This window comes from Neolamprologus brichardi, chromosome 5 (assembly GCF_056152115.1).
Source record: "Neolamprologus brichardi isolate AB-2024 chromosome 5, ASM5615211v1, whole genome shotgun sequence".
Classification (NCBI taxonomy): Eukaryota; Metazoa; Chordata; class Actinopteri; order Cichliformes; family Cichlidae; genus Neolamprologus; species Neolamprologus brichardi.
The window spans coordinates 19,208,009-19,235,516 of record NC_142108.1 but is presented as its reverse complement, the minus strand read 5'-3'; the positions used below and the strand labels follow the sequence as shown (position 1 = coordinate 19,235,516).

Genomic DNA, 27,508 nt, shown 5'->3' with positions numbered 1-27,508 from the left:
TCACCAATTAGATAGACCCTGTTAGTACTGGTTTGGACCCTCTTTTGCCTTCAGAACTGCTTTCATGTCATTTGCACTGTTGCAGCAGAAATTGAGATCAGACCAGGCAACATTTTTCCAGTCTTGTTGTCCAAAATTGGTGAGCCTGTGTGAATTGCAACCTCAGGTTCTTGTTCTTAGCTGATAGGAGTGGCACCCGATGCTTTGTCTTCTGCTGCTGTAGGCCACCTACTTTAAGATTTGGCATGTTGTGCTTTCATTAACGCTCCTCTGAATACCTTGGTTGTAACGACTGGTTATTTGAGTTACTGTAGCCCTCTTATCAGCTCAAAGCTGTCTGGCCATTTCTTCTTACCTCTGGGATTAGTAAGGCCTTTCTGCACAGAGAGGTACCGCTCACTGAATATTTTCTCTTTTTTTGAGCCGTTCTCTGTAAACACTAGAGATGGTTGTGTAGGAAAATCCCAGTAAATCAACAGTTTCTGAAATACTCCGACCAGCAACAACCATAATACATTCAAAGTCACTTCTTCCCCATTCTGATGCTTGCTGTGAACTTTGTCAGGTCTACAAAAGTCTCAGTACAAGTCTGTACTGAGTTGCTGCCACGTGATTAGCTAATTAGATATTTGTGTTATCTTATTAGCCGCTGAACCGGTGTGCTTCTTAAGGTGAGTGTATATGGTAGTGTAAAAAGTACTTGCAAACATGAAATTCAAGTCATCCTTTTAAATAAAAGTACATGAAATTATTATTAAAAACTTATTAATGGCGGGTGTAATTTCAAAGCATTTTATTTCAAATATTTTCTTCACAGTGTGATAACATAAGACTGTACCTGCTTGTTCCAGGGCTTCACTCCCATGATGAATTTTACTGCTGCTAAGTTACATTAAAAAGTTTTTACTATTTTGTAAACAGTTATAAATAATATGTTTCATCACCTACTAATCTGAAGGTCAGTGATTGTTCCATTCGACATATTTAAATATCCTTAGGTAAAACAATGAACCCAAACTGCCCCTTATCTGTGTGTGAATGGGTGGATGTATCTTGCAGTAAGAAACGCTTTCAGTGCTTCCGTTAGAGCAAAAACGCAGCATATAAATAAAGTACAAATTCAAATACATACCAGTGTGTTTCAATGTTGTTTTTTGCATTCCATTAAATTATAGCATCAGTTTTAAATATATAATGCTAATAACATTGCATTAAATAACTGCAAAGAGATCTTCAACCCTCCAGGAATGAGAAGAATCAGCTAAAGGGTATGTGGCAGTGCAATCTGTTTTTATGTTGGAATGTTATTTGTGCAGTAGAAATGAGATGAATTTGGGGTTATAAGTAGAGCCAAAGCAATAAAGATAGCAAAATATGTATGAAGTATGAAAACAACATAAATAGATATGTTTAGCCTTTTTTCCATTTAATGAATGGATTGTATAGCCACATAATGAGTGTGATATCCAATCTTTCAAGTTTTGTTTTTTTTTTTGAACAAAACTAAGCTAAGAAAACTGCAAAACGCTACTCATTATTTTCTCTGTTAATTGAAGAAACCTCCTTCTCTAGGTCAAGGCATCTTTGGCTGCTTAGGCACTGCTGTACCCTTCTGCCCCATCACTTCCAGCACACGACAATATTAGGATCGTTTTCCAAACGTTCATCAAGCTCCTGGTAAGTAATCCCTGTAAAATCAGGACATTGTAAGCACACTTGTTTCACACCATCAGTTCTTAAGTTTTGTCCAACAATCAAAGAAGGCTTCAAACCCTGCCTGTTTTGCAGCAGATCTCATCGTAACTATGACAACCGGTATAGAGTCGAGGAGGCCTGCTTCTCTCGTCGCGGATCACCTTCACGGGATACTTCTGCAGCCGTCGAATAAGACACTTCATTAGTCCAAACTGGATCAGCCTCCTTAGGAGAAACGAGTGACATGACACACATACAGTATGAGCTAGTGTCACTCTGACCTGAATTTTCAGGAGCGCTAAGTCTTTTCAGGAACTGATCATTTGAGCGACGCTAACCTCTCGTCGACCCTTTGAAGCTGCTGTGAGTAGCGTGAGCAAAGGTCTCGGACTGTTGTTCCCGGACTTAGCCCACAATACAGCTGGAACACATCTCTCAGACTCGCACGTTTCTGACCTGAAAGTGTCAGGACAAAGCTGCACAGTTAACATCACAAAATAAATAAAGATTAACACGTGTTTTAATGGTCATGACCCCAACTAACCCTGCTTAGTGACGTAGTTAAGGCACTCCTCCTGAATGGACTTGTCATCTATGAGGCTCTGGACTTTTGGGGTGGTGCAGTACACATTAGAGTACTAGAGAAAGACCCGAGAAGGCAACCAGAACAAGTCATCAGGAAGTATTAGCCACTTTTTAATAGCTTGCTTTTTACAGCAGAATATCAGAAGACTACAGACAAGAATTTAATGTATTTGTTAAAAAAAAGAAGAAAAGATTAAAATTAAAGTTTTAAATAAAAGGCCTTGCACAGTTAGCCTTCCCTCACTTAAAAAACCTGCCCTAATATTCTGTATTCAAAGTGGTGCATAGAGAGCAATGTGCAATATATAAATTGGCTTTCTTTTGAAATAAATGAACCCTTTTATCAGAATGGCCTTCAGAACTGATGCTTGCTTTACGACTTTACAACCTGTACTGCCCCCCCCCCCCCCCCCCCAAAAAAAAAAAAAAGCTTTTCTGCACAAGAAAATCCACTTTCACAAAAACAGAAAAAAACAAAACATTTCCAGAATACAGAAGGAATTATATGAAAAAAAAAATTACAACTTTTCAATTAAAACTAACATCCTGCAGACGGCCCTAATGGCCTAATGGTCCCTGATAAACTGTTCCACTACACTCATATATGTGTGACGTGAAATTAGTTTAATACCTGGAAAATTGACACCAGAGTCACAACACCATAGTACCTGTGAAGTTAAAAAGAGAAGTCAGAGTGAAAATGCAAGTACACCCCCCTCATTCGGTAGCTTGAAAAACCACCTTTAGCTGCAATACCTTCAGCTTATCGTTGTCTCTATGACTTTATCAGTCTCTCGCGTCATTGTGTTATAATGTTTCCATTCACTGAGGTTTGTGGGCATTTATTTATGCACAGCTCTCTGAAGGTCCCACAACAGCACTTCAATCAGGTTGAGGTTTGGACTTTGACTGGTGATTGCAACATCCTGATTCTTTTATTTTTCAGTCATTCTGTTGCAGATTTGCTGCTGTGCTTTAGATCATTGTCCTGTCAGATAACCCAGTTTTGGCCAAGCCTTACAGTAGCTTTGGGACAGATAGCCTCACATTTGACTCTGGAATAATTTGGGATACACGGGAGTTCATGGTTGACTCAATGACTGCAAGGTCACCAGGTTCTGTGGCTGCAAAGTTCAAAACATCACCCCTCTACCACTGTGCTTGACAGCTGGTGTGAGGTGTTTGTGCTGATATGCCGTGTTTGGTTTTTGCCAAACAGCGCTGTGCATTCTGGTTAAATGTCAACACTTTTGGTCTCATCTTTCCAAAGGACATTGTTTCAGAAGTCTTTGCAAACCTACACTGTGCAACCATGCTCTTTTTACAGAGAAGCTACCTCCTGGCAGTCCTTCCAAACAAGCCATACTTCTTCAGTCTTTTCTAATTGCGCTGTCATGAACTTTAACATGCTAACTGAGCTCTTGTCAGTGTGTGTGTGTGTGTGTGTGTGTTTAAGGTTTCGCTGAGTACTGTACAACCTGACCTTGAAGTGAATCTGCTTGGATGTTAACCTACAAGAGGTCCCGGGAAGATTGTGGGATTGTGTTAGCTCCCACCTGAATGGTCCACAGCAAATTATTAAAACTTCTGCATTTACAGAGGCGTTCACACTTGGTTTATCAGTTAATCAAAACAACAACATAAAACAAAGTTGTGGGATGAAGCAGTACGTGTGTGAGGTTACTGAAGAGTACAACTGTATTTACTGAAAAATACTTACAGGAGATTCTGCACTGCAATACGAACAAGATTCAGCTCAACGTCTGCTTCAGCAGAAATTTTCTGGATGTGTCTAAATCCATCGATGTAGGGAAGAATCTGCAGTTAGCAGCAGATAGATAAGGGTTAGAGGCACGTAGTGCTTTTTGCATTACTGTGTAACTAAATGCTGTAAACATGTTAACTCATAAAAGCAATAAAACAGTATTGTGCCAATAAAGGGCATCTTGTCTCGCACTAATGCCTTCTTTCAAATCATAAAACAAAGGATATAAAAACGTGCTTATATCACTTCCAGCACAGCTGATAACAAGTGTTTAAACACTGATCTTTCTTCCAAGCACTTCTTAGAGTGCTATCAAATACCTCTCAAGAGCTGCAGCGAGAGGTTGTTGACATTGAAAGCCTACCTGTTGAGTGGTGAGATCCCACTGAGACTTGATAAAATGGTCTTTGCACTGGGTAAAGACTGGCACGTCGTACTCCTGAACTATTGGGGGATCTTTTCGCAGCTGAATCAGCTTTAGATGAATGGTGTTAGACTCATCTTAAAAAGGATACAACAAACAAGAGTAAGAGCAGTTTAAAAAAAAACAAAACACTGTTGCTGCCAACCAACATGTGAATACTGCCTATGTGCAGCTGGTAAATTCTTTAAAAAAAAAATTGGCTCAGAAACATCAGCCTGCATTTCCCATCTCTGAATTTCTAAAAAGAGTAACAGTCAGAGCAAAGCCGCTTGCATAGTAGCACTGCTTTGTCTTGACTTACATTAACTAATCAACCCAAACAACCACATAATTTCACTTTGGGCCATAGCCCAGCCAGCATGTTGGTTGGCTGATAAGGGCTTATCAGAGATATTGGAAAACTTGTTGTTAGGGAACATAATGCATAACAAAGCTCTCCTCAGTGAAGAGTGTGCTCTCCTACTGCCTGGATGTCTGCCACGCGGGGGCAACTACTAAAACCAGGAAGGCTGTGCAGAGGGTAAATAATACTGCCCCAAACATAACTGGCTGCTCTCTGCCACTCCTGGAGATCCTCTTGTCTCAGGAAATCCAGGGCCATCACTGGTGACCCCTCGTGTCCCGCCATCCCTGTTTGACCCGTTGCCCTCTGGTCGAAACCTCCAGTAAATCAGGCCCCACACCTCCAGACAAACAGTTTCTTCCCCTGGGTCATTCGGACTGTTGACAAACACTACCCCACCCCTACCCTCCCACCAACCAACCAACCAATCTGAGCCATGGCCTGAGTAACCCTCATCAGCTTTTATCTTGCCCTGTATATATTTCTCCTGCTTGTTATTTATTCCTGCTGTCTTACTATTTATATTCTATTCCAGCACAGTTGGTGTGGAGGACCCACAATTTAGTTGTACATGTACAATGAACATAATGGGCAATTCTATTCTATTCTATTCTATTCTATTCTAGATGCTTGAGTTCATTTAGAAATGCTGTAATCACATGATTTGTCTAGTAGAGCAGCTGCAGCTCTATAGTTTATGATACTTTCAGTATGATCTGCAGCACAGTAACAGAGCACATGTCACATTATTACTAAGTACATGGATCATTACAATTTTGGGCTTTTAAAGATTTCTCTGAGCTTTTCTTTTTCTAGGGTGGAATGAACATACAGCATGCATCCGTAATGTACTTTAAAAATGCATGTTGTATTTACTCTAGTTATTGTCTAATATTAATATGTATTTGATGGAGTACCAAAAGGTTGATTCTGTTCATCTGGATGTAGCCTTTTCAATGGGAGAAACGTTTTGGAGAAAGTCACTTCTTCAGTCTCAGCTGACTGCAGGTTTCCCCAACCTTATAAACAGTACATTTGCACAATAACTGAAACCAGCCCACTGAATGAACAATGGGCTGTGAGGTCAGTTCCTTGATCATTAATATGCAAATTGTCATGACCATTGATCAACAACCACTGATAAAAGCCCATTGATCAAAGACCTGCAGTCAGCTGAGACTGAAGCAATCACTTGGATGAGTGACGAAACATTTCTTCCATTGAAAACGCTACATCCAGATGAGCAGAATCAACCTTTTGGGATTTACTTACCTGGATGATTGAGCATGCATCAAGACATAATTGATGGAGTAATTAACTTTACCCGGATAACAGCTTTAAGTCTCTGCAGCGTCTGTATGTACTGATTTTTAATTACACAACATCATATTTACGTTAACCTAGCTATAAAAGTAGACGGTAGGAGGACGAAGCACATTTAAACTATGGACCTCCACAGCCTAAAACCCACAGACTGTACAGGATTCAGTTATAAACACTGTGTAGATTTTGTATTTACTCAGGTCTTTAGTCTTTGTCTACAGTTAAAATTTATTTGATGATCTAAAACATGTAAATGTGACAAATCAGGAAGGGAGCAATTACTTTTTTACAGTACTGTAGTTCAGTCTTTGTCTTATCTGACATAAAACCTTTCTCCAGAAGGCATTTGGCTTATCTGTGTGGGCACATCAGAATACATTGTACTTACATGTAGTTGTTTAAACAGATTATCTTGGAATCTGCAGTCAAACTTGCGGAAGGGAAATCTAGAATTTCCCTTCCTACACCCATTGTTCTGAGTATTGGCAATCTAATGGGTGATGTCAAACAAGGTAAGAGAAAAGTACCAGAAAAATCATGTAAATCATGATCACTAACAAGAAGTTAGTCTCGGAGAGTTAAAAGACATTGTAGAAACTCAATCACCACTTATTAAAAGATTTAAGTGAGTGTGTATATTTAGTTATGTATATACTTCTGATCCTGTGTGGATTAGAGAACATCCAAAATAAGTTCTAACTTGTGTGCCAAATTCTTGTTTTTTTAAGTCATTAAAGATTTAAAAGAATTCCACCCTGGAAAAAAAGAACAGTTCAATGAAACAGTACAAAATTACCATGACATTCATGCCCATGATGAATGTGTGTAAACGTCTGACCACAGCTATATATTAAAAAGATATATTGCTCCTTGCCACAGATAAAACTTATAGCCAGTAAGATGCCAAATAATACCAATGGGTAGGGTGCAGGCTCCCGAGGCATTAAGATCCTCTAACAAAGTTGACATAATGGGTAAAAGCTTCTGTTTGCTCTCCTCTTTGGATATAAAGCCGCTCTCCAGCTGCAACACAACAAGACAGAAAATCGCTAAGAAATCATCCCGAAGAAAGCGATCACGTGAACATGTGAAAATGTGGTACTCTTTACCTCCAGAGTTGTAAGGTATCCAGATAGCTTCTTAACAATGGGCTCGAGGCTGCAAGTATTGGTTCGGGCATCGCAAACAAGGCCGAGGTTAAAAAGGAGGGCATTTCGGCTATATTTCTTATGTTCGATGCACACTGGGCAGCCAATTAACTTTTTTCCCATTGCAGTGCTAAGATAAAAAAAAAAAAGAAAGCGAGATTGGTTGATTAAGTTAATACACTATTATTTAAATACTAAGGACTTCAAACAAGGCAGGGAGACAGACGAGCAGAATAAGACTACATACACTGTTATTAATTTGTTTTGTAGCTCTGGCTTGGTGATAATATAAACCTGAACGGTGTCAAAGAGCTCCCGTGAGATGTACTCTTCTGGAACCTGTTAGGAGAGGACACAGTATGACAAACTATACCCAATACGATACACGAGCTCAGAAGGATTATGCAGATCACACGTCTATGCCAAATGATTATGAAGGATTAAAAACCTGCCTCGCACGTTTAAAACACACTCAGTCATGAACAAGCTCGCAACTGGGGCAGTTACAAAGATAATCATAACGACAGTAGCTATAAAATAAATAAATAACATAAAACTACTTTACCAGACCATCTGCACACTTACCTGATATGTTATCTTGGGACCCAGAGTAGGATGAAATTCGCTGAAAAATATACACTCTATCCGAGTGGGCATGCCCATCATAGATTTTATCCTCATGGAGAACTAATCCAGAGGTGTGTAAACCCTGCTGAGTCCTATTAACTTGCCCCAAATTGCGTTAACAAGGTATCTCCTGTGTGTCTACTGTGGATCTTCCCAGTTTATTTACAGCAGCATGAGCTAGCATATAGCTTTAACGTTTAAAGACAACTTAGCGACGTCCTTAGGTACTTAAACGCAGGTCTAAAGTTAAAAGAAGACCTATAAAATCTGTTATTAATGTATTAAGCAGAGGTTATGGTCACCCAGACATCAAACTATTCAATAACTCGACACATCAATGCATGCAAAAACCAGACAGGGAAGAACAACAATAATATCGCCTTCAGGGACACCCAGTAACTTAGCTTTGGAATAAAAGTTGACGTCGCAAAAACTGTAAAGGCAACAATAAGACAGAGGAAGTCGTGGCGTATGTAGCACCAATAATGTTTTAAAATTAATATAAAAGTAACACGAACTCTGTTGTCGTATAAAAACGCTTTAACGTATTGGGCCCTGAACAATTGCACAACACTAAGAAAAATTTCCCTTTTAGACAATTTAAAGGTTTCGAATAATAGTATTTACCAAATGTAATATTACTTTTATTACTTGCTAATGCCTTTTACATTTATAGATGCTATTTTACCATCTTACTTTACAGACTTAACGTCTGTGACGGTGTAGCTTTATATGTTGTACAGTCCGTGAAGGCAACGTCGTTCAGTGGCGTCAGCGCTGCGCAGACTGCGCCGCAGTTGCTCTCTGTGCCGCGTGCAGGACACAGTACGAGCCCCGCCAGTTAGCTTGTTGTTCCGATACAGAAAAATGTTTGAATTTCATACAGGACCGTAAAGTGTAGCATGCTGATCTAACAGACTACTGCCGTCATGCAGCGAGTTCAGCCCGAGAACGCACAGACTCCGGAAACCCAAAGAATAACGATGTAAAGACTTAATACGGTTAACCATGTGGAGAAGGTCGCTGAGTACAAGCTACTACAGATGTTTTGGGTGCAGGAGTAGTGGACCAAAGGTAACTGGTCAAGTTATTTTTTCGATTTTTTTTCCCGGGAAGTCGACACGTTGCGTCCAAAGTGTTGAACAAACAAACAAACAAACATGACAGTGTCACGGCTATAAAACCAACCAACAGTCCAAACCTGTTCCTGTTGCCTTCCTAACTGGAAATATTACTCACATTACAAACTGGCGCACCTGTAAGCACAGACCAGGTCAAATGAGTTTCTTGATCTGTTTATCAGTTGATTTCCATTGACGCAACTGGACCAAATCTGTTTTCTGTTATCTTCTTTTTAACAAAATAAAGTGGCAGGCACACACAGAGGCAGCAGAGCTCAGACTGAGTCAAGCCTTCAGGAAAACATTCCTGCAGTTCTCGATAAAGCTTTACAAAAGCTCTCCTGCTTGTTGACAGGTGAACACACCTGTCTGTATTCCTCAGACTTATCAGTATCAAACCTTCCTGCTGCTTGCTGTCTGTTGGATTTGAAATTGTACTTGTTATTTATTGAAGCCGTTTGCACTATTATATGCTAGTATAATTATTACTTTTTGCAAAATCCCAGCCTTATTTTGTATTTATTTGTCTTTCTTTTGCTTCATTTTTTAAAATCGCTGTTGCATATAAAATTTTGCACTACTTCACATTATAAGGCCTTTATTATGGGCCCGTGGTACTTTCAAGCAATTTTATTGTAGGTTATAGTTCTTTATGCTGCTACTATCACATAGTAATTTCCCCTTTAGGATCAGTAAAGTGATGATCAGTAAAGTATCTATCGATCTATCATGGCACATATCTTATACCTATACTAAATAAATACTATATAAATACTATATAAGCTTGAATAACTCAAATAAATAAATAAAAGGATTATTGTCCATACACATACAGTAACTAATAACAACACTTCTCTCTTACTGGATTACATTAAACTATGTGGAGATCTAGTAATGTAAGTTAACTTGACTTACAGATTCCCTCTTAACCCCTTGGTTATAGGGAGGAAGTGAAAATTATTTATGATTTGTCAGTTAGACATGTGTTATGAGTAATTGTGAGTGGTGTCTGAGGTTTGATCTAAAATAAATTATGATGATTTCCAAAGTTGCTGGAAATTCCCCCGAGGAAATGCTTAATGGGAGTCTAACATCAGTGTTAAAAAACCGCAGTTGATTTCTGGATACTTGGAAATTGTATTTAAACTTAAATGCAACAGGTGCCAGTTTGGCTCCCTGGTTGAGCTGGTGAACATGTGTCATATGGTTCAAAACTCAGCAGCCTTTGTTTCCCTTTACTGTGTGCCTTCCCTTGTCCTTTCTCCATTCTTTCCTTTCTACTCCACACTGCTTCACTATCAAAATAAAGGCAATAATGCTCGCTATAAAAATAAATCCTAAATGTCATGCTTTTAGGTACTTTGGAAGTCCCAAGCTGTCCGTACATGCAGCGCTCCAGCCTTACCCGCAGGCAGGATTACACCACTTCAGGCGGTGAAGTTATGGAAGAGGCGCTTTGAGGAGAGAGGTGTGACGGAGCCTGAGCAGTCCAGCCAGTACATCATTGCTCATCTCCTCGGAGCTAAAACTGTAATTTGCAAAATCTACATTGCCTCAGCACTTGCACTGACATGCAGTAAACGTGGATCAAGTTCACATAGCGTTTCTTTATCCAGATGGAAAGTCTTGAGCAGGAGAGATTAACAGAGTTTCTCAGCCGAGAACAAACAGAGCAGATATGGAAGCTCTGCACCACACGTCTCTCCAGGTGAGTTTGTGCATAGATCTCTCTATATGCATTTAAGCGATTTTCAATTAAAATATTTACAATGTTGCATGTTTGGGTTAGGATGCCCGTGCAGTACGTGATTGAAGAGTGGGACTTCAGGGACCTGACGCTGAAGATGAGGCCTCCTGTGTTCATACCACGACCTGAAACAGAGGTAAAAGAAAAGACGAGGCAGTGCATGCTCACAGTGAAGACCCAGCCAAATGTGATTTTTATTTCGTCTTTGCTGATGCAGGAGTTGGTCGAGCTGGTGCTCAATGATCTGCAGATGAAGACTGAGATGGGAGTGCCTGCTGAGACGGAGCCTACGTGCCTGGAAGTGGGATGTGGGTCTGGTGCCATTTCTCTTAGCCTGCTGAAGAGTCTGCCTCAGGTAGAATTTTATGCTTGTCGTAAGATTTCAGACGAGTGGAATTACAATAAGGAACCCCACAGGAAAAAGGCTGTTTAACTTATTAATGTATTACCGCTCACTTTGGGTCTTAATACACTGACAATGAGTCAAATTTTTCATTACACCAGTGAAATATATGCAGTATATTGAGGTTTCTCATTGGCCGTGATATAACCACTGGTTGCTAGGGAAAAATGTGTATTCCTCTGACTGGTTCTCATTTCTACCCTCACTGATTGAAATTGAATTTCATTGAGGTCAGGTTTTCTGAAAATCTTGTGAATGCGATAACTCAAGAAGTAGGTCGCCTGAAGTATACATTTTTACATTTATACCACGTATGCAACTGACAGGAGTTGATGTGTCGTGAGGGGTGGAGCTGGCAGCCGTCAACGTTTTTAATGTTTGTCTGCAAATACTCGCTAACTACGAGCTGAGCGGTAACAAAACTTGAAAAAGTGTGATTCAGACTGGAAATAAGTAATTGTATAAGAAACACTTCTGTCATATCAATGAACGATAATAAATATTCAAAAGAGAATAAACACAGACCTTTCAAAATTAACTGTTTTCTTCCGCTTATCCGGGGCCGGGTCGCGGGGGCAGCCACCCAAGCAGAGAAGCCCAGACCTCCTTCTCCCCAGCTACCTCCTCCAGCTTGTCCGGGGGAACACCAAGGCATTCCCAGGCCAGCCGAGAGATAGAATCTCTCCAGCGTGTCCTGGGTCTGCCCCGGGGCCTCCTCCTGGTGGGACATGCCCGGAACACCTCACCTCATTAGTTTCCATTTTAGAAATTGCAATGTTTAAATTTTAACTGCATACATTTGGCAAAAAACAAACAAAAAAACAAACCAAATAAACCCTTTGACGGTGTGCACGTGTAATATTAAAATTACATTCTCAAATTAAATAAAATAAGACATATATGAAGTCCAGACTAAGGCATAAAAATGTACCTTTACTTTGTTTTCTTGGAAAGATTTCTGACATTAACAAGAGGCAAGTTTTTGTGCTGCTAAATCCAGACGTTATGATAGTGTAGATTTTAATAATTAATATTAATAATAATTCAGTGTTCCACCTAACAACCCTTAGGTTAGTGGATCGGAGTTTTATGGCCTGTGTGCACTTTTGTTGGCTTTTGAAAAAAGATTTTATTTTTATATTTTTAAATATTTTTGCAATTTAACTAGCACAATATTTGATATTATTGCAGGTATTATTTAGGACATTGCCGTCAGCCTTCAGCACGCTGCATAATTTAACCAGTCTGGTAATCAGACTAAGTTAACAGTTCATCTGCATATTTTAATAAATAATTAAAACTTCTGGAGGCTTACTGATTTTGACTGGGTAAAACGTATTGCAAATTCAAGAGTGGAGAATAGATTTATAGTTTGTCACATTAATATAGTGGCAGCCATGTTCAAGCCATGTTTAGAGTGATAGGAATCCTCTCCAACGCTACTATTCATATCAATAAATATGTTCTTTAGAACATCCACTGACATTTTTAAGCGTGCTACTGGAAAGCACACAAAGATAAAATTATCCATGCATCCATCCAATTTCCCCCACTTATCCTTGTCAGGATCTTGGGGAGGCTGGAGGCTATTCCACCTGCCATAGGGCAAGAGGTGGGATACACCCTGGACAGGTTGGCAGACTGTCACAGGGCTAACACTGACACACAACCATTCACACTCACAGTTAACCTAACCCCACTAACTGCACATGTTTATTCTGTTGGAGGAAGCTGGAATACCTGGAAAGAACCATCCTAGACAGAAGGAGAAAAAATTCGTCATGAAAGAAAATAGGCAAAACAGAAGCTACACTCCCTTTGAAATATACATGTCCACTCTTGCCTGTTTATTTCTCTCTCTCTCTTCTTTTCTCCCTTCCTCTCCCTCTCTGAGACTTTATGCTGTCACCCAAAGGTTGAATGTAACAGTGAAACAGAATTTAAAACCAATAAAAGGCATAAACTGCATAGATAAGCATAGATTTCCTTTTGACTTGCTCTCAGTTGGATCTGGAGCTGTACTGTAGAGAAACAATGAAGCACAGAGCAGGAATAGACATCTATAACAAACTAAAATAATAAACCACATCAGCCCCTTTTGCTGGCAGCTAGCGATATACCAGCAGACTAATGGCTCAGAAAGCTACACTTAGCTAATAATTTCGAGTGACTTAGGCTACATTAGCTAACGTTTTATCAGAACAGTTTGCACTTTTGCTATATTTCAGTTAAAGTTTGTTTTGAATCTGCATCACTTATTTGTGTCATGAAATTGCCTCTCCATCTTCTTTCTGCCGCAGCAACGAAAAACGTACAACAACGCTGGGCAGTTTTCACTCTTCAGTAGAGGATAGTGATGGGTCGTTCGCGAACGAAATGGCTCTTAGAGCCGACTCTTTGAAGTGAACGACGCGAGCCGGCTCCTTATTGGGAGCCGTGAGGTTTTTTTTTTCTTTCTCTCACCCTCTCTCTCGCCCTTTTTTCCGCTAAACTCGCGCGCGGCCTGTACCGGCAGAGGGGGGAGGGGCGTTAGTTACACTCGCAGTAGCACAGGATCAGAGCCAGAGAGAAAGAGAGCGAGGGACAACAACGTCACATTAGAAAGGTATAGTAATCATCCACTATTTTCAGTTGCAGATGATAAAGGATTCAGAAATCATGCAGGCCCATATGACAGAGAATGTGCATCTTCTTTTTGTTTTAATATTTTAATTTATATTTAATTGTGTTGTGGTTTGCAGTGTTTTGTGTTGTTTCACGTTAAATTTGTTTAAAAGGAAAAAGCTGAAAATTTAAATAGTTAAAAGTTTGAAATGTAAATAGTTGTTCTTTGTATTATATGATTTATTTATTACATTTTATGTGGAGTGAATAAATAAAGTATATTTATGGTGGACCTTAGAGACAAAGCACGTACAAACTCCAAAACACGTAAAAACTCCAAAATGCGTAAAAACTCAGACGCACCTACAAACCCCGAAGCATGTACAAACTCCAAAACACGTAAAAACTCAGAAGCACGTACAAACTCAGAATCACGTACAAAAGACAACAGAAGTGCTCCAGGATGCTGGGCGCAGTGTTGAGCTTTTGTTACCTAGTGGCTACACAAGCCAGGAAGTATCAACAACCGGATTTGGTGTGTGGTAGTAACAGGTAAATGAATTTTTTTTTTAATTATTTGAATAAATATGAGTGCTTGTCTATAAATACACAAACAATACACATATGCTTTCAATTGTGTAATTTAAGTGATCTGGGTAGCTCTGTTTTGGAAGTTCAGTTCATGCTAGAAATGTGTTTTGGAGTTTGTACGTGCTTTTTGGAGTTTGTATATGCTTTAGAGTTTGTACGTGCTTTGTCTCTAGGGGCCATATATAAACAACCACTTTTTTTAACATTAGTAATTCCTTTTCTGCATAATTTTATATTATTGTTAATGATTAAATAATTAAAGCAACAAAACAACCTGAAGAGCCGGTTCGGAGCCAAAAGATCCGGCTCTTTTTAGTGAGCCGAGCCGAAAGAGCCGGATCTCTAAAAAGAGCCGGAAATCCCATCACTAGTAGAGGAGTTAGCAAAATATAGCGTTAGAAGACAATGTCAGAAAATAATATTAAAATCTATTATCATTACTACTATTATTATAGTTATTTTTAGGGATCCTGTGATGAAATATCTCTATTGTAGGACTGTTTTTAGTCGTAAATGAGGGGGAAACACTTGCGTTTACAATGTTTAACACATGCGTCAGAGCCAAGTGTTAAACGAAGCATCGAGTCAAAGAATTTGTGTCGAGAATTTTTTATCGTCGAATTATTCGCACTAGTTTGTAGACAGGTCTGTCACTTCCATTCAAACTATGATCACAGCAATATGCTGTAACACAAAGCAATCACAACGACTTTTGTGCCAACCAGTCAGAGAATACATGTTTTTTGCTAGCAACAGGTGGTTGTCAGGGGGTCAGAGTCTTATGGCTTTATTTTTGTGCCACTTTTCTGAGCGCACGTAAAAAAAAAGAATTGCAGGTGCAAGTGTTGCATTTTGAGGAGAAATTTATTTTGAGCGAATTTGAGTGAACAAAACTCATTGCTGAGTGCAAAAACTGTATTTCAGTGTTTGCTATTATCCACACACACACACACACAATAGCAGCCCCTCTCGCTCAGTTTTTGCATTTGCGCTCGCTCGCTATGTGTTGCTTGCGCTCTCAACATTTCTGCCCGTGTGCGTTCAACTCTTTCTGTACGCCGTTAAACCAGCCAATCACAGACTTGGATGCAAAAAAATGTGATTGGCTGTTTTGGTCTCCAATCAGCTCGAAATGACAAAATGCAATATCTCAGAATCCATTTCGTCCAAAACTCAAACGAGGCAGTGGCGGAGTTTGAAATATTACTCTTTCTGGGTCACAAAATAAACGTTTAAGATATTTTCATGCGAGAATGGTGCTGTTTAAACTTCAAATATCTGCTCGATTCATCAAGACATCACATATTTGCATAAGTGGTCTCAGTGGCGGTCCTAGCCTGTTTGGCGCCCCGGGCGAACACTCCCTCTGGCGCCCGCCCCCCCCCCCCCCCCCACACACACACACACACACACACACACACATAAAACATAAAACATATTAAGGATTATACATTGACATACTGAATTTTGCCAGAGAAACACACACACACACACACGAAGAGAGAGAGAGTATGCATTGTATGCAAACGGCTACCAAACAGCCATCATAATTGGAGAGAGAACAGGACAAATCAACAACTGACAATGACTAATTAATATTAAAATCTGTAACATAATGTATTGTTTGGAGTTTAGTCTGTTACTGTTACTATTTTTACCATTTCTTCTTGGGGCAACTGTAATCCACATAATTTCCTTAGAGATTAATAAAGTATTCTGATTCTGATTGTTTCAGGATGACCTGCCATTATCCAATCAGTGCAAATTACAAGTCTGTATCATGATGTCTGGTGTTTTCGTGTTTGTTGTTTTGTTTTTATTTTCTTTTATTTTGCGAGTTGGTTATTAGACGCTGCTCCAGCCAGCCAGAGAATCCCCCGCCGCCCCGCCCTCTCCGCACTGTGCCTCAAGCAGCAGGCGCACCTCGCAAACGGAGGGCGCCCTTACTCCCAGCAAATGGGCGATAGAAAACCGATCGGTGCCTGTACCATTCCCAATATGCGCTGGCTGATGTCGGGGCAGCATGAGTACGAGCAATTTTTAATTTTTTTTGCCGATGCCCATGATGCCGCCCCCCACCACGATGCCGCCCCGGGCAACCGCCTGTGTTGCCCGTATCAAAAACCGCTACTGAGTGGTCTAATGTTTTCGGAGATGCCTGTTACCCACCAGCTGACCGGGTGGTCACTCGGGTTAACTGACAAAAAATCGGCAGACTGCACCACCAGGTATTATAGGAAAAACCATAAAGCCTTTGAACTAAAACAAACGCTGTTGTGACAGTGATGTACACTGTCTTGTTGGTATATACAGTGGGGCAAAAAAGTATTTAGTCAGCCACCGATTGTGCAAGTTCCCCCACTTAAAATGATGACAGAGGTCAGTAATTTGCACCAGAGGTACACTTCAACTGTGAGAGACAGAATGTGAAAAAAAAATCCATGAATTCACATGGTAGGATTTGTAAAGAATTTATTCGTAAATCAGGGTGGAAAATAAGTATTTGGTCAATAACAAAAATACAACTCAATACTTTGTAATATAACCTTTGTTGGCAATAACAGAGGTCAAACGTTTACTATAGGTCTTTACCAGGTTTGCACACACAGTAGCTGGTATTTTGGACCATTCCTCCATGCAGATCTTCTCAAGAGCAGTGATGTTTTGGGGCTGTCGCCGAGCAACACGGACTTTCAACTCCCGCCACAGATTTTCTATGGGGTTGAGGTCTGGAGACTGGCTAGGCCACTCCAGGACTTTCAAATGCTTCTTACGGAGCCACTCCTTTGTTGCCCGGGCGGTGTGTTTTGGATCATTGTCATGTTGGAAGACCCAGCCTCGTTTCATCTTCAAAGTTCTCACTGATGGAAGGAGGTTTTGGCTCAAAATCTCACGATACTTGGCCCCATTCATTCTGTCCTTAACACGGATCAGTCGTCCTGTCCCCTTGGCAGAAAAACAGCCCCATAGCATGATGTTTCCACCCCCATGCTTCACAGTAGGTATGGTGTTCTTGGGATGCAACTCAGTATTCTTCTTCCTCCAAACACGACGAGTTGAGTTTATACCAAAAAGTTCTACTTTGGTTTCATCTGACCACATGACATTCTCCCAATCCTCTGCTGTATCATCCATGTGCTCTCTGGCAAACTTCAGACGGGCCTGGACATGCACTGGCTTCAGCAGCGGAACACGTCTGGCACTGCGGGATTTGATTCCCTGCCGTTGTAGTGTGTTACTGATGGTGACCTTTGTTACTTTGGTCCCAGCTCTCTGCAGGTCATTCACCAGGTCCCCCCGTGTGGTTCTGGGATCTTTGCTCACCGTTCTCATGATCATTTTGACCCCACGGGATGAGATCTTGCGTGGAGCCCCAGATCGAGGGAGATTATCAGTGGTCTTGTATGTCTTCCATTTTCTGATGATTGCTCCCACAGTTGATTTTTTCACACCAAGCTGCTTGCCTATTGTAGATTCACTCTTCCCAGTCTGGTGCAGGTCTACAATTCTTTTCCTGGTGTCCTTCGAAAGCTCTTTGGTCTTGGCCATGGCGGAGTTTGGAGTCTGACTGGTTGAGGCTGTGGACAGGTGTCTTTTATACAGATGATGAGGTCAAACAGGTGCCATTCATACAGGTAACGAGTGGGGGACAGAAAAGCTTCTTACAGAAGACGTTACAGGTCTGTGAGAGCCAGGGATTTTCCTTGTTTGAGGTGACCAAATACTTATTTTCCACCCTGATTTACGAATAAATTCTTTACAAATCCTACCATGTGAATTCATGGATTTTTTTTTCACATTCTGTCTCTCACAGTTGAAGTGTACCTCTGGTGCAAATTACTGACCTCTGTCATCATTTTAAGTGGGGGAACTTGCACAATCGGTGGCTGACTAAATACTTTTTTGCCCCACTGTATGTATGATTTGTATCACCTTCATGTTTCCCTCTCACTACATATCCAAACCGATATCATGACCAGCAGCTTTTACAGCTGTGGCTCTGGCAAACATCAGCTGATACTAGAAAGTAATATTAAATAAATTCTAACAACAGCTGATCAAGCTTGAACGTGCTGCTGTTGTTTAGCGCAACATCCGCTGGTTTCTTGTTTCTGGCGCAAAGTGGGTGATAAACAAACAAGAGAGACATCAGCTGATCATTGATCAGTTTCGTGATTGAAGTAGCAACAGGAGAGGGAGGGGGAGAGAATGAGAGAAGAAGAGGCAATTATACAGCAAAAACACAGAATAACTCCAGCTTTGTGTCTTTTTTTTTCATTCTAGCTGAAGTACGGGACAAATCGCTTCCTTTTCACCTCAATACAGATGTATTGTAATTGGTCCAGCCCAGAGTTGATTAGCCAATTGGCTAATCCACCACCTTTCATTGTTTATACCATTACAAAAACAAACAAACATAAAAATGAAAAATCACCATCGGCCCACCTGGCATTGTCATTTCGAGCTGCTATTGTGTGTGGGGGGATAATAGCAAACACTGAAATACAGTTTTTGCACGCAGCAATGAATTTTGTTCACTCAAATGTAGCTTTTCTTCGCTCAAAATAAATTTCTTCTCAAAATGCAACACTTGCACCTGCAAAAATTTTTTTTTATGTGCGCTCAATTTTTATTAGAATAGTGGCACAAAAATAACGCCATAAGAGTCCGGTCTTTAGGCATGAGTGGCTGCAGCTTTAACAGTTATTTCCCCAGCGACTGCCATCAGCCTTCAGCAACCACTTGCAATCGGTCAGGGTAAACTCATTATTCCTCCATGACCCGGAGGTTGCCAGATGGTCACTGACAGGTCTTTAAGCCTGTGTGACTGGGACCTTATTCGCTTGATCCTACACTGTCATGCGTCCAAATGAGCTAACAACTGAATGTCTGACGGTTAGTGGTCATGTCTGCAAAATCTCAAGACCCAGACATTTTTTCTTCCTCATCAACATCTGTCAGATAAGGCTGTGTGTTGAACATCTGTGGTTTTGATCAGGATCCTCTTTGCAATCAGTAACATTATATACAGACTTTCATGTTCTCTGCAGGAAGTTGTGACATTTCCTGTAGCACCAACCATTTTTGAAACTAATCCCATATAACAAGCAAATGTCAGCTTGTTTAGATGCTGAACATGATGCATCAGTTTTAAAAACTGAAAAAAAAAAATTACAAATTATGAAAAACACCAATGTAAGTTGGTGGGCAGTCATGTGTTATGTGTCACAATGTGTTATGAGAACAGTTTCAATCCTGGCATTAATTCTCTAACTTAAATAAATTCCATGGAACACCATGCTCACCTCGGGAACGTCAGGTACTGACACAGGTGAATGTCATGGCCTTATACACTCAAACTGCTGTTTGAGCTTTTTGACCCATAGCCATTGGAAAGTGTTGCTCACTACTATTGTCAGCTTAAGTCTAAATAGATAAATTGCCTTAACCTAACAGTGAGTATTGATACAAAGGCTGCAGCTTTTTATGTGTCATTTAGTTATTCTAAAGAACATTTGACAGTGGATTCTTTAGGCTGAGCTAATTGAGTGTTTTTTTGAGGCTTGTGATGACCATATGTTAAGTTTCATTTTTTAGTGATGACTTATTTATTTACTATTAATAGACTGTAACGGCGAAGGACCAGACAACCACAGCGTTACAGTTTGTTGCGTGTTTTTTATTTACAAAGTTAAAGTGCAGCTTTTCAGCTGCCTCGCTCTGCGCAGCACACACCGCTCTCTCGTCCGGTCCCGGCATCCTCCTGAAATAGGGAAGGCATGACCCGGTGATGGAGAACAGCTGTGTGGGTCAACCTCCCCTGACACAACACACTGAACCCCCCGCTCCACCCCTCCCCTGCAGCCAAGACACATTGATTAACGGGGGGGGGAATCAATAGGATAACTGATATGATAAATCATTAGTTTATAGATTTCCAGTTGATAAGCTGCTATCCTCACATCACATGTACATCTTCTCACCTCAGCTGATCAAACATGCACTCCAGTTATACTGTGATATTGTGTTTGCATATTTTACACTCTCTTCTGTTATCAGATTATAAAGAAGTAAAAATGTCCCAATTTTCCCGTGCATACAAATACAGGAAAACAGAGAAAACTTCTGCGTAAAGTTAGTTCTTGTGTTTTGTTTTCCAGCTTAAAGGCGTCGCCCTGGATCAGAGCCAGGATGCAGTGGATTTAACAAGAGAGAACGCACTAAGGTAATTGCTGCACAACCCATGAAAACTATGTTGTAAATGTCCTTTAGCATTGATTTATTTTTATTATAAAGATTACATTACATTATTATAAAGATTTCATAAAATCTGAAAAAGGATTTTCGTCTGCAGATTGGGACTTGAGGATAGATTAGAGATTCATCACATCGATGTCATGAAGGGTCAGTGAAAGTTTTGCATGTTTTTTTTCTAAATAACAAAGCTGATCCCTCTGCTGATAAAAAGATTCTTTTGTTTTGTTTTGTTTTTTTTATCAGATGCAGAAACTCTACTCAGACTCATTAGGCCAGTTACAACTTTGGTCAGTAACCCTCCGTACCTGTTTTCAGAAGACATGGCGTCTCTTGAACCTGAAATTTTAAGGTGACTAAAAATGCAATCAGTCATTCTCATTTTATATATATTAAACCTGATGTTTAACATTAAAAAAAGCTTTATTCAGTTGGATTCACAAAAGTTGTTATTAAATGCAGAATGTACAAGTCTTTAGAGTGAGCTATTAAGGTTGTGTTGTTTAAATAATTGACAACAACAATTGTGAATAATTACAATGTCATTAAGCATTCATCTGTTGGGTTTATAGGAGAAGGTGGAAATATATGAAACTATAAAAGATTTATGAAAGATAATCTCTGGGATTCTATATAAAACCAAGCAGAATTTACTGTTTCGGGTTGCTTACAAATACAGTTGTATTTATAAAAAATTGTACAATTGTTACAATTTATTAAACACTGTATTTGTTAAAGCTGTTTAATAAATACAATGAAACCAATATAACAATATTAACATACTGTTTAATATATGTTATTTATGAGTAGCTGACCATTTAATCAATGTTGGGATCTTTAAATGAGAAGAAATGATCATAGTGAAGGAAATGTGCACTCATTCTTTACTTTTAGCTGTAATTTGCATGTAAAATGTAAATCTAATAAATAAGCTTATCAGATTTCATTAGATAACATTTTAAAATATGTGACATCGTATGATATATTTTATAGTGATGTGTTTTTGCTGTGTGCTGCTCCCCAGATTTGAAGACCCGGCTGCTTTAGACGGAGGCGAAGACGGCCTGAAAGTGATCAAGCAGATTTTGACCCTGGCTCCCCAGATTCTGTCCAGTTATGGGTAAAAACCAAAAAAAAGCCAACTCTCACACACAGACGGACACACCTGTGTTCAATTCCTAAAGGCAAAAGCAGCTTGTCACAAGAACAGCATGTTCTGAAAAACACATGTATCGTGTTGCCTCTTTAATGTGTTAAGCTTTCTAAAAGACTTCCAGTGAATGCACTTCCAGGCATGTGCTGCTCTCATCTCAGGGTTACTTTTCAAAATCGAGTCCTGTTGATGATTAATTTTTAGCCCCTTTCTTTGGGTTTTTTGTTTTATTTCCTGGTGAGAAACAGTCGTGCTTACTTGGAGGTGGACCCCAGACAGCCCCCACTCATTCGACAGTGGGTGGAGGGGAACGTGGACGGGCTGCAGTTTAAGGAGGCACGGCATGACATCACCGACAGGTCTGTTCAATAAAACTGCTTTACATCAATATCAGTTTTCATATGAAATCACTCTGCGTGAGCACACTTTCAGGGCCATCGCTGTGATTTGATTAAGGTGTCTGGGGTTTGGGCATCGGTGACGCCGGCTCGTTTTTTGTGTTTCCTAGGCCTCGATTCTGCATCCTTCAGAAGGAAGAAGTCAAACAAGGACCACAAGCAGGATCTGGACTGAGAAATTAAGATCCTATTACGCTGGCTTTAGCTCAGGTCGCCGCTGCCTCAGCTCCCCTACCCCCACTGAACCACCAAGCACGCGCTCACACTGATCTGATAACACCCAGCATTCATAATTTGCACAAGCGCGCATTGTTTTCATGTCACCGCTGCACTTTTAATCTAGTAACAGTCGTGATCACATCCTGCGTCACAATAAAAAATGTGTGCAAGATGGCACAAAAAAAACGCAGGCTCCAAAGCTGAAGGTAATTACCGAAGCTTTTCTCGGAACCCTCCCTCTCAGAAGCTCACCCTCCTCCCAGGAAGCATTCAGTAGTTCTGTGAATCCGCTGACGAACGGTCCTCCCCTCAGCTTGTCCTCTCGCTGACTCAGATGCAAGCGGCGTGCATTGTTGAGCAAAAGCTCACGCAGCACGGCCTTTACTTCCTCACACAATCTGCTTCTCTCGCAGACTTAGAGTTTAAAGGCCACTAAGTCTTTGTGTTTCAAAGGTGATTTAAGGGAAAATATTTCCTAACAAGTGTCACAAGAGCAGTCGTCATGCGGGGGGTTGGTGATGGCGATCGCAAGCCTTAACACAACAGAAACGTTTGGCATTTCAAACAACACAGATGAATAACAAGTGGATACAAATGTAAAAGCATGACACGCCAAGAGTCCAGCTGGTGGTTTTAATAGAAAAATGTACACATGTAAAAGGTACAAAAAGATGCTGTACTGAGAAAACAAAAATAAAATGGCATAAAAGATGTCTCAGTGTAATCAGTGTACTTCTCAGGAAACTATATACATCTTGAACTGATGAGGGAGGGGAGAAGATATGGAAAATTTCCACATCCATCATAAAACAGAGTACAGTACTTCATGTTTCTCACAAGTTTTTGTTGTTGTTGTTGTTGTTGTTTTCCTTTTTCCTGGGGTGCTTCGACATCCAGTCCTCAACAATTTAAGTCTGAAACCAGACACAGCAGGATTAACTGAATTTGTACACATCTTGTCACCAAAAACATCACCCTGTGTCCAGTATTTTTGCAACTGGCCTCCAACTGCTGAAGCAGCAATGTCTTTTACGGGCACAAAGGACCCACTTAAAAGTGTTTTGTTTTTTTTGGTTTTTTTTCCCTTAAGCTGAGATTCAGCCGTTAATAGTGATTCAGTGAACCTCCTCTCCTCTTTCTCCTCCTCCTCCGCCCCCCCTCAGACCTTGAAGGGATAGTCCTGTAAGTAACGCAGCAGGGGCCTTGGGAGTGGTAGCTGATCGGGACAGTCAGTTTGTCTGTTAATGACGAGGCGTGTGAGGTGCTGAAGAGAGGGGAGGCTTTGGGGCTTGTACAGAGCGTGCTTGAGTTTTAGTACCACTGTGGTCTCCTGGATGCCCTGCTGAGAGGCTTTTGAAGGGGGCTCCTCCTCAACTCTTCCCTCCTCTGCCTTTCTCTCTGGTCCCATGTAGTGCTGCACCAGACTGGGAACGCTGGGGAAGGATGATAGGCTGGGTCTGGCCGGGGAGCTGGAGTCGAGCAGAAACTGGGCGCAGCTGTACTGGATCCGTATGCTTGTGGGGCCACGCGCGGTTCTGACCGACAGGGTCAGCATGTACAGAGGGTGACTGCTGTCCCGTACCAAAAAGGCTCCTTCAGATGCCTCCTGAAGAGCAGCGTGGGCCTGGGCTGCAGTCACAGCTCCCCAGTACCATCCTACACACACAAATTCCTAAATATTAGTCACCGGGAACAGATCGTGTTGTCCTGCATGAAGCCTGATATTTACTTAGTGATGAACAATCAACTAATCTCTCAGAGCAGATAATGAAATGTACCAAACAATACCTGGAACACATCGAGGATTTTTAGGAATGCTTTTTTTTTTCCTCCTTTTTTTTTGGAATGAGAAGGTTGTGAAGCATGTTTTAAACCACACCTGAATTTTCTAGGTAGCAGAAGTTGCTGGCAATGGCCCTCAGATCTTTTGTGGGGTCCCATCGTGGACTGGTGCTTTGGAAGCAGGGGGTGGGAGTTGCAGTTCCTGCCCGCATACCCCGCGGGGATTCAGTGGACGGGGTAGTGGGCAGAAGAGCTCCAGGACTGGAAATCAGATGGAAGATACTAGTTAGCAGATATAAACAAACACAGCAGGAGGATTTATCACAGCTTCCTTGTTTTTAACCCTGGAATTTTAATATTTTTTGGCTGATTTATTTATTTTTCAAAAAACTGACTTTATCGCATTTTATCTTATTTTTACTGCTGACTTAAAAAATGAACTCAGCTTTGCTGGTTAATAACTAGTATTTTTTATAGGTTACGTTAGATCTTGCAACAGGCCTGCATTTGTCTTGTTTTCACCTGAATAACAATAATAATAATTAAGGCCAATTAAGGCAATTTTACACTTAGCGACAAATTATACATACACACACACACACACACACACGCATGTATATATATATATATATATATATATATATATATATATATATATGTAAACTGAAATTTCCCGGCTTTACAATGACGAGCAAAGAGAAAGCAGAGACACAAAGAAAAGTCAACTCACCCGGGTACACAAAGAATCATTCTATTTCTTCACTTCTCTGGGCTAAAATCCAATCGGACTTTCTTCAGAAAACAATCAAAACATACAGAGACTAAAATGTATCTAAAGAAAAAGGAGGGAAAAAAAATAAAAATCTGGCTAACAAACAATCCGCGGTGACATGGGTTTCATGTATGAATAGCTCGATTGTAACCCGAAGAGCTCCGCGCACGCAAACAGGCTCCGCTCCTGTCCTTAACACTGATCAGCAGAGAAGAGAACAACAATAAAATATAATAGAAACGACCTAAAAGCGGCTCTACTGTAAAGCTCAGCTCTCCGCAGCACTGCGTTGGAGTGTGTTGTCGCCAGAATGAGATCCCGATGTGTGAAGGACAGAGTGTAAAGGCTTGGCTTTTAAAATTTACCGTTTCCTAGAAGTCTATTCTGAGAACTCGCAGCACCGGCGGCTCTGACGTCACGCCGGCCGCACCAACTCCCACTCCGCTCCAACCGCCGCCGGTTTTTTCGCTTCGCGGCAGGGCTACAGCTTCTCTATTAGCGCTCCTTCGACGGACAAACCGGGTTCGCACATACATGTGTGTGTGGTTTTTTTGTGTTTCGGTTAATGCCCAGGACAACCGCCCCGAACCGTGCTGTTTTTCTCTGGCATCTCTCCCCTCGTTTCACCCGGCGGCTCCCCGCCTTCGCTGAACCTGCGCTCCGCTCCCAGGAACCGCGCGGCAGCTTCTGCCTAGTCGCTTTCCAGGAATAATTGCAGAGCTTGACTCCGCCCCGCCGGGCGGCCCTGACAGAGGCTTCATTCTGGGAATTCACCGCCTCGACATTAAAGATAATAGGAATGCTCGCTGGCTATTTCCAGTAATATAGATTTCCCTCGATCCTGGTGGAAAAACACGGCGAGAGGTTTTCTAGGAGCTTTAGAGTAATTACGCTCGAGAAAACAAGTTGTTATTGTGACAATAAACTAAAAAAATATATATAAACCGGGTTAAGACTGCCGTAGAGACAGAGAAAAGCTGATTGTGCTTCAGTTTGTGACTTCTGATAATCTTCTCTTGTATTGCTCTTTTGTGTCTTGTTTGCACACATGCAGCCCTAGATTAAACTATAGTTCATTTGCAGTTACATTTCTGCTTATTTGAGCTCTCCTGGTATTTATTTTCCCGGGAATGTATCTAAGAGATCCCTGCATCGGCCTGCAGCTTACACTCCAATGCATGTAGGTGTTGATATCTTGTTTCATTTACGAGAATATGGCCAAATAAGGGCTGTTAAGGATGATTTCTGACGCTGGGTTTTTGCGTATTGTTGTAAAATCTGTGGCATATCCTGTCCGGCTTTTTAAAATATTTATTCCAATAATACTCAGAGCCATCGCTCAGACATATGTGGTAGTTTGGAAGCAGAGTAATATGTGAAATATGCTGCGTCATAATCATAACCATACCCAGGAGAGCGCGCTGATCCTGAATAGCGTCTTCTCGGAAATCCTGAAATGAGCTTCTTTCTAAGAAGTTTTGTGGACTTTATCTGTCCCTGCTGGGTGAGGTTGAACAAATACCTTTTGAGCACATCTACATTTTTCAAATATGATTACAGTAGCATAATTTCTTTTATGCTACTGCAATCATATTTTACATACGTATCATGGAAACAGAAAGTCTAAAGATGTAATCATTGCTATAGTAAAAAGAAACCAGCAGCAGGCAGGTTAAGGCAGTCACATGCAGTTCATTAAAGCACACAGACACAGAAGAAACTAGATTTAAATAAATTACATTCCTCATAAATCACTTTGTTTGAACGCCTGTTTATAAATGGTCTGTAATTTATAGCAATCCCCTTCTGCATGATAAAAACAGGCAGGTTTGTTAGACAGACGTTCGAAAAGCATTCCTTCCTTCTTTTGCTTTTCTCTCTCTTTTCTCAAAATTGCAGCAGATAATTTCATAAGTTTGTGTGAGCAGTTTTGAGAAGGTCATAACACGGTGCTAAAATGTAAGAGGGAACAGCTGTGTGTGTGTGTGTGTGGTTTTATGAAGCAGGCAAACAGTTTTAGTGAAAATGTCAAGATGAAGAAGTGCAGATGTTCTAATTGAGATTCTTTTTTTTTTTAATTGCAGTGTAATTTTATAGTTTTTGCTTTTGAAAAGGCCACTGCAGTCACGGCACAAGTTTCTAGAAAGCCGGAAGCATGAAGATAAAGAGAAAGGCTGTGTGAGTGCGTGAGTGCGCGCGTGCGCGCGAGCTTCCTGTGTACGTGGAGTGCAGTTATTTCCTTGATCCGTGGACTAATTGCTTTTTTTCAGTGTTAAAATGCCGTTGTTGGGGAGGGGGTTGTGTGTGTGCAAAAATTCCTGTTACTACCGTGGAAGACAAAAGAAATCTCAAGTAAAGAAACATCTGAAAGTCTAAAAACAGAAAATGTGGTTTTAGCGTTAAAGAACTTAAAATTACACTTCAGCTGTCAAAATACTTGCTAAATCATGTTCTAACCATCAACATCCGCTTTAGTGTAGACTTGAGGGCAGCATTTGTGGATTGCACTTCCCCATTTACTTGCACTTTTGCGCTCATTAATGCCGAGACACT

At 40.7% G+C, this 27,508-nt stretch overlaps 3 protein-coding genes across 6 annotated transcripts; 1 reads left to right on the top strand and 2 right to left on the bottom strand.

Moving 5' to 3' along the window:
- Positions 1-791: 791 nt before the first annotated feature.
- On the bottom strand, positions 792-9,303 carry nprl2 (NPR2 like, GATOR1 complex subunit). 3 transcript variants are annotated; one of them, XM_006783185.3, is made up of 11 exons: positions 7,869-8,415; positions 7,531-7,622; positions 7,245-7,413; positions 7,050-7,158; positions 4,410-4,546; positions 4,001-4,098; positions 2,912-2,948; positions 2,240-2,333; positions 2,034-2,151; positions 1,778-1,920; positions 792-1,688 (listed from the first exon to the last, which is right to left on the bottom strand). In XM_006783185.3, the coding sequence occupies exons 1-11, from the start codon at positions 7,962-7,964 to the stop codon at positions 1,621-1,623; spliced, it is 1,161 nt and encodes a 386-aa protein (XP_006783248.1). In that variant the 5' UTR covers positions 7,965-8,415; the 3' UTR covers positions 792-1,620. The 3 variants fall into 3 exon arrangements, with proteins under 3 accessions (XP_006783248.1, XP_006783250.1, XP_035760361.1); XM_006783187.3 differs by lacking the exon at positions 7,869-8,415 and adding an exon at positions 9,167-9,303 and having other exon boundaries at positions 793-1,688; XM_035904468.2 differs by lacking the exon at positions 7,869-8,415 and adding an exon at positions 9,150-9,296 and having other exon boundaries at positions 793-1,688.
- hemk1 (HemK methyltransferase family member 1) lies at positions 8,718-23,121 on the top strand. The gene is made up of 11 exons (XM_006783184.3): positions 8,718-8,984; positions 10,388-10,561; positions 10,648-10,739; positions 10,821-10,914; positions 10,996-11,133; positions 20,538-20,602; positions 20,732-20,781; positions 20,878-20,983; positions 21,656-21,751; positions 22,033-22,143; positions 22,293-23,121. The coding sequence occupies exons 1-11, from the start codon at positions 8,919-8,921 to the stop codon at positions 22,363-22,365; spliced, it is 1,065 nt and encodes a 354-aa protein (XP_006783247.2). The 5' UTR covers positions 8,718-8,918; the 3' UTR covers positions 22,366-23,121.
- On the bottom strand, positions 23,021-25,647 carry cisha (cytokine inducible SH2-containing protein a). 2 transcript variants are annotated; one of them, XM_006783190.2, is made up of 3 exons: positions 25,321-25,647; positions 24,281-24,444; positions 23,021-24,057 (listed from the first exon to the last, which is right to left on the bottom strand). In XM_006783190.2, exons 2-3 carry the CDS (start codon positions 24,393-24,395, stop codon positions 23,561-23,563), a joined length of 612 nt encoding a protein of 203 aa, XP_006783253.1. In that variant the 5' UTR covers positions 24,396-24,444; positions 25,321-25,647; the 3' UTR covers positions 23,021-23,560. The 2 variants fall into 2 exon arrangements, with proteins under 2 accessions (XP_006783253.1, XP_006783251.1); XM_006783188.3 differs by lacking the exon at positions 25,321-25,647 and adding an exon at positions 24,914-25,314.
- Between the last annotated feature and the right edge of the window lie 1,861 nt (positions 25,648-27,508).

Bases quoted from the DNA above. Each gene is read 5' to 3' on its own strand.
- hemk1 (XM_006783184.3), top strand. From the start codon at position 8,919: ATGTGGAGAAGGTCGCTGAGTACAAGCTACTACAGATGTTTTGGGTGC. The intron at 8,985-10,387 runs GTAACTGGTCAA...TCATGCTTTTAG, and splicing joins GCAGGAGTAGTGGACCAAAG to GTACTTTGGAAGTCCCAAGC. The intron at 20,984-21,655 runs GTGACTAAAAAT...GCTGCTCCCCAG, and splicing joins CTTGAACCTGAAATTTTAAG to ATTTGAAGACCCGGCTGCTT.
- nprl2 (XM_006783185.3), bottom strand. From the start codon at position 7,964: ATGAGGATAAAATCTATGATGGGCATGCCCACTCGGATAGAGTGTATA. The intron at 2,949-4,000 runs GTAAGTATTTTT...TTAACTTCACAG, and splicing joins ATTGCAGTGCAGAATCTCCT to GTACTATGGTGTTGTGACTC. The intron at 1,689-1,777 runs GCAGGGTTTGAA...CTGATTTTACAG, and splicing joins TGAGATCTGCTGCAAAACAG to GGATTACTTACCAGGAGCTT.
- cisha (XM_006783188.3), bottom strand. From the start codon at position 24,933: ATGATTCTTTGTGTACCCGG. The intron at 24,445-24,913 runs GTGAGTTGACTT...TCTGATTTCCAG, and splicing joins ATGATTCTTTGTGTACCCGG to TCCTGGAGCTCTTCTGCCCA. The intron at 24,058-24,280 runs GTGTGGTTTAAA...TTGTGTGTGTAG, and splicing joins CTGCTACCTAGAAAATTCAG to GATGGTACTGGGGAGCTGTG.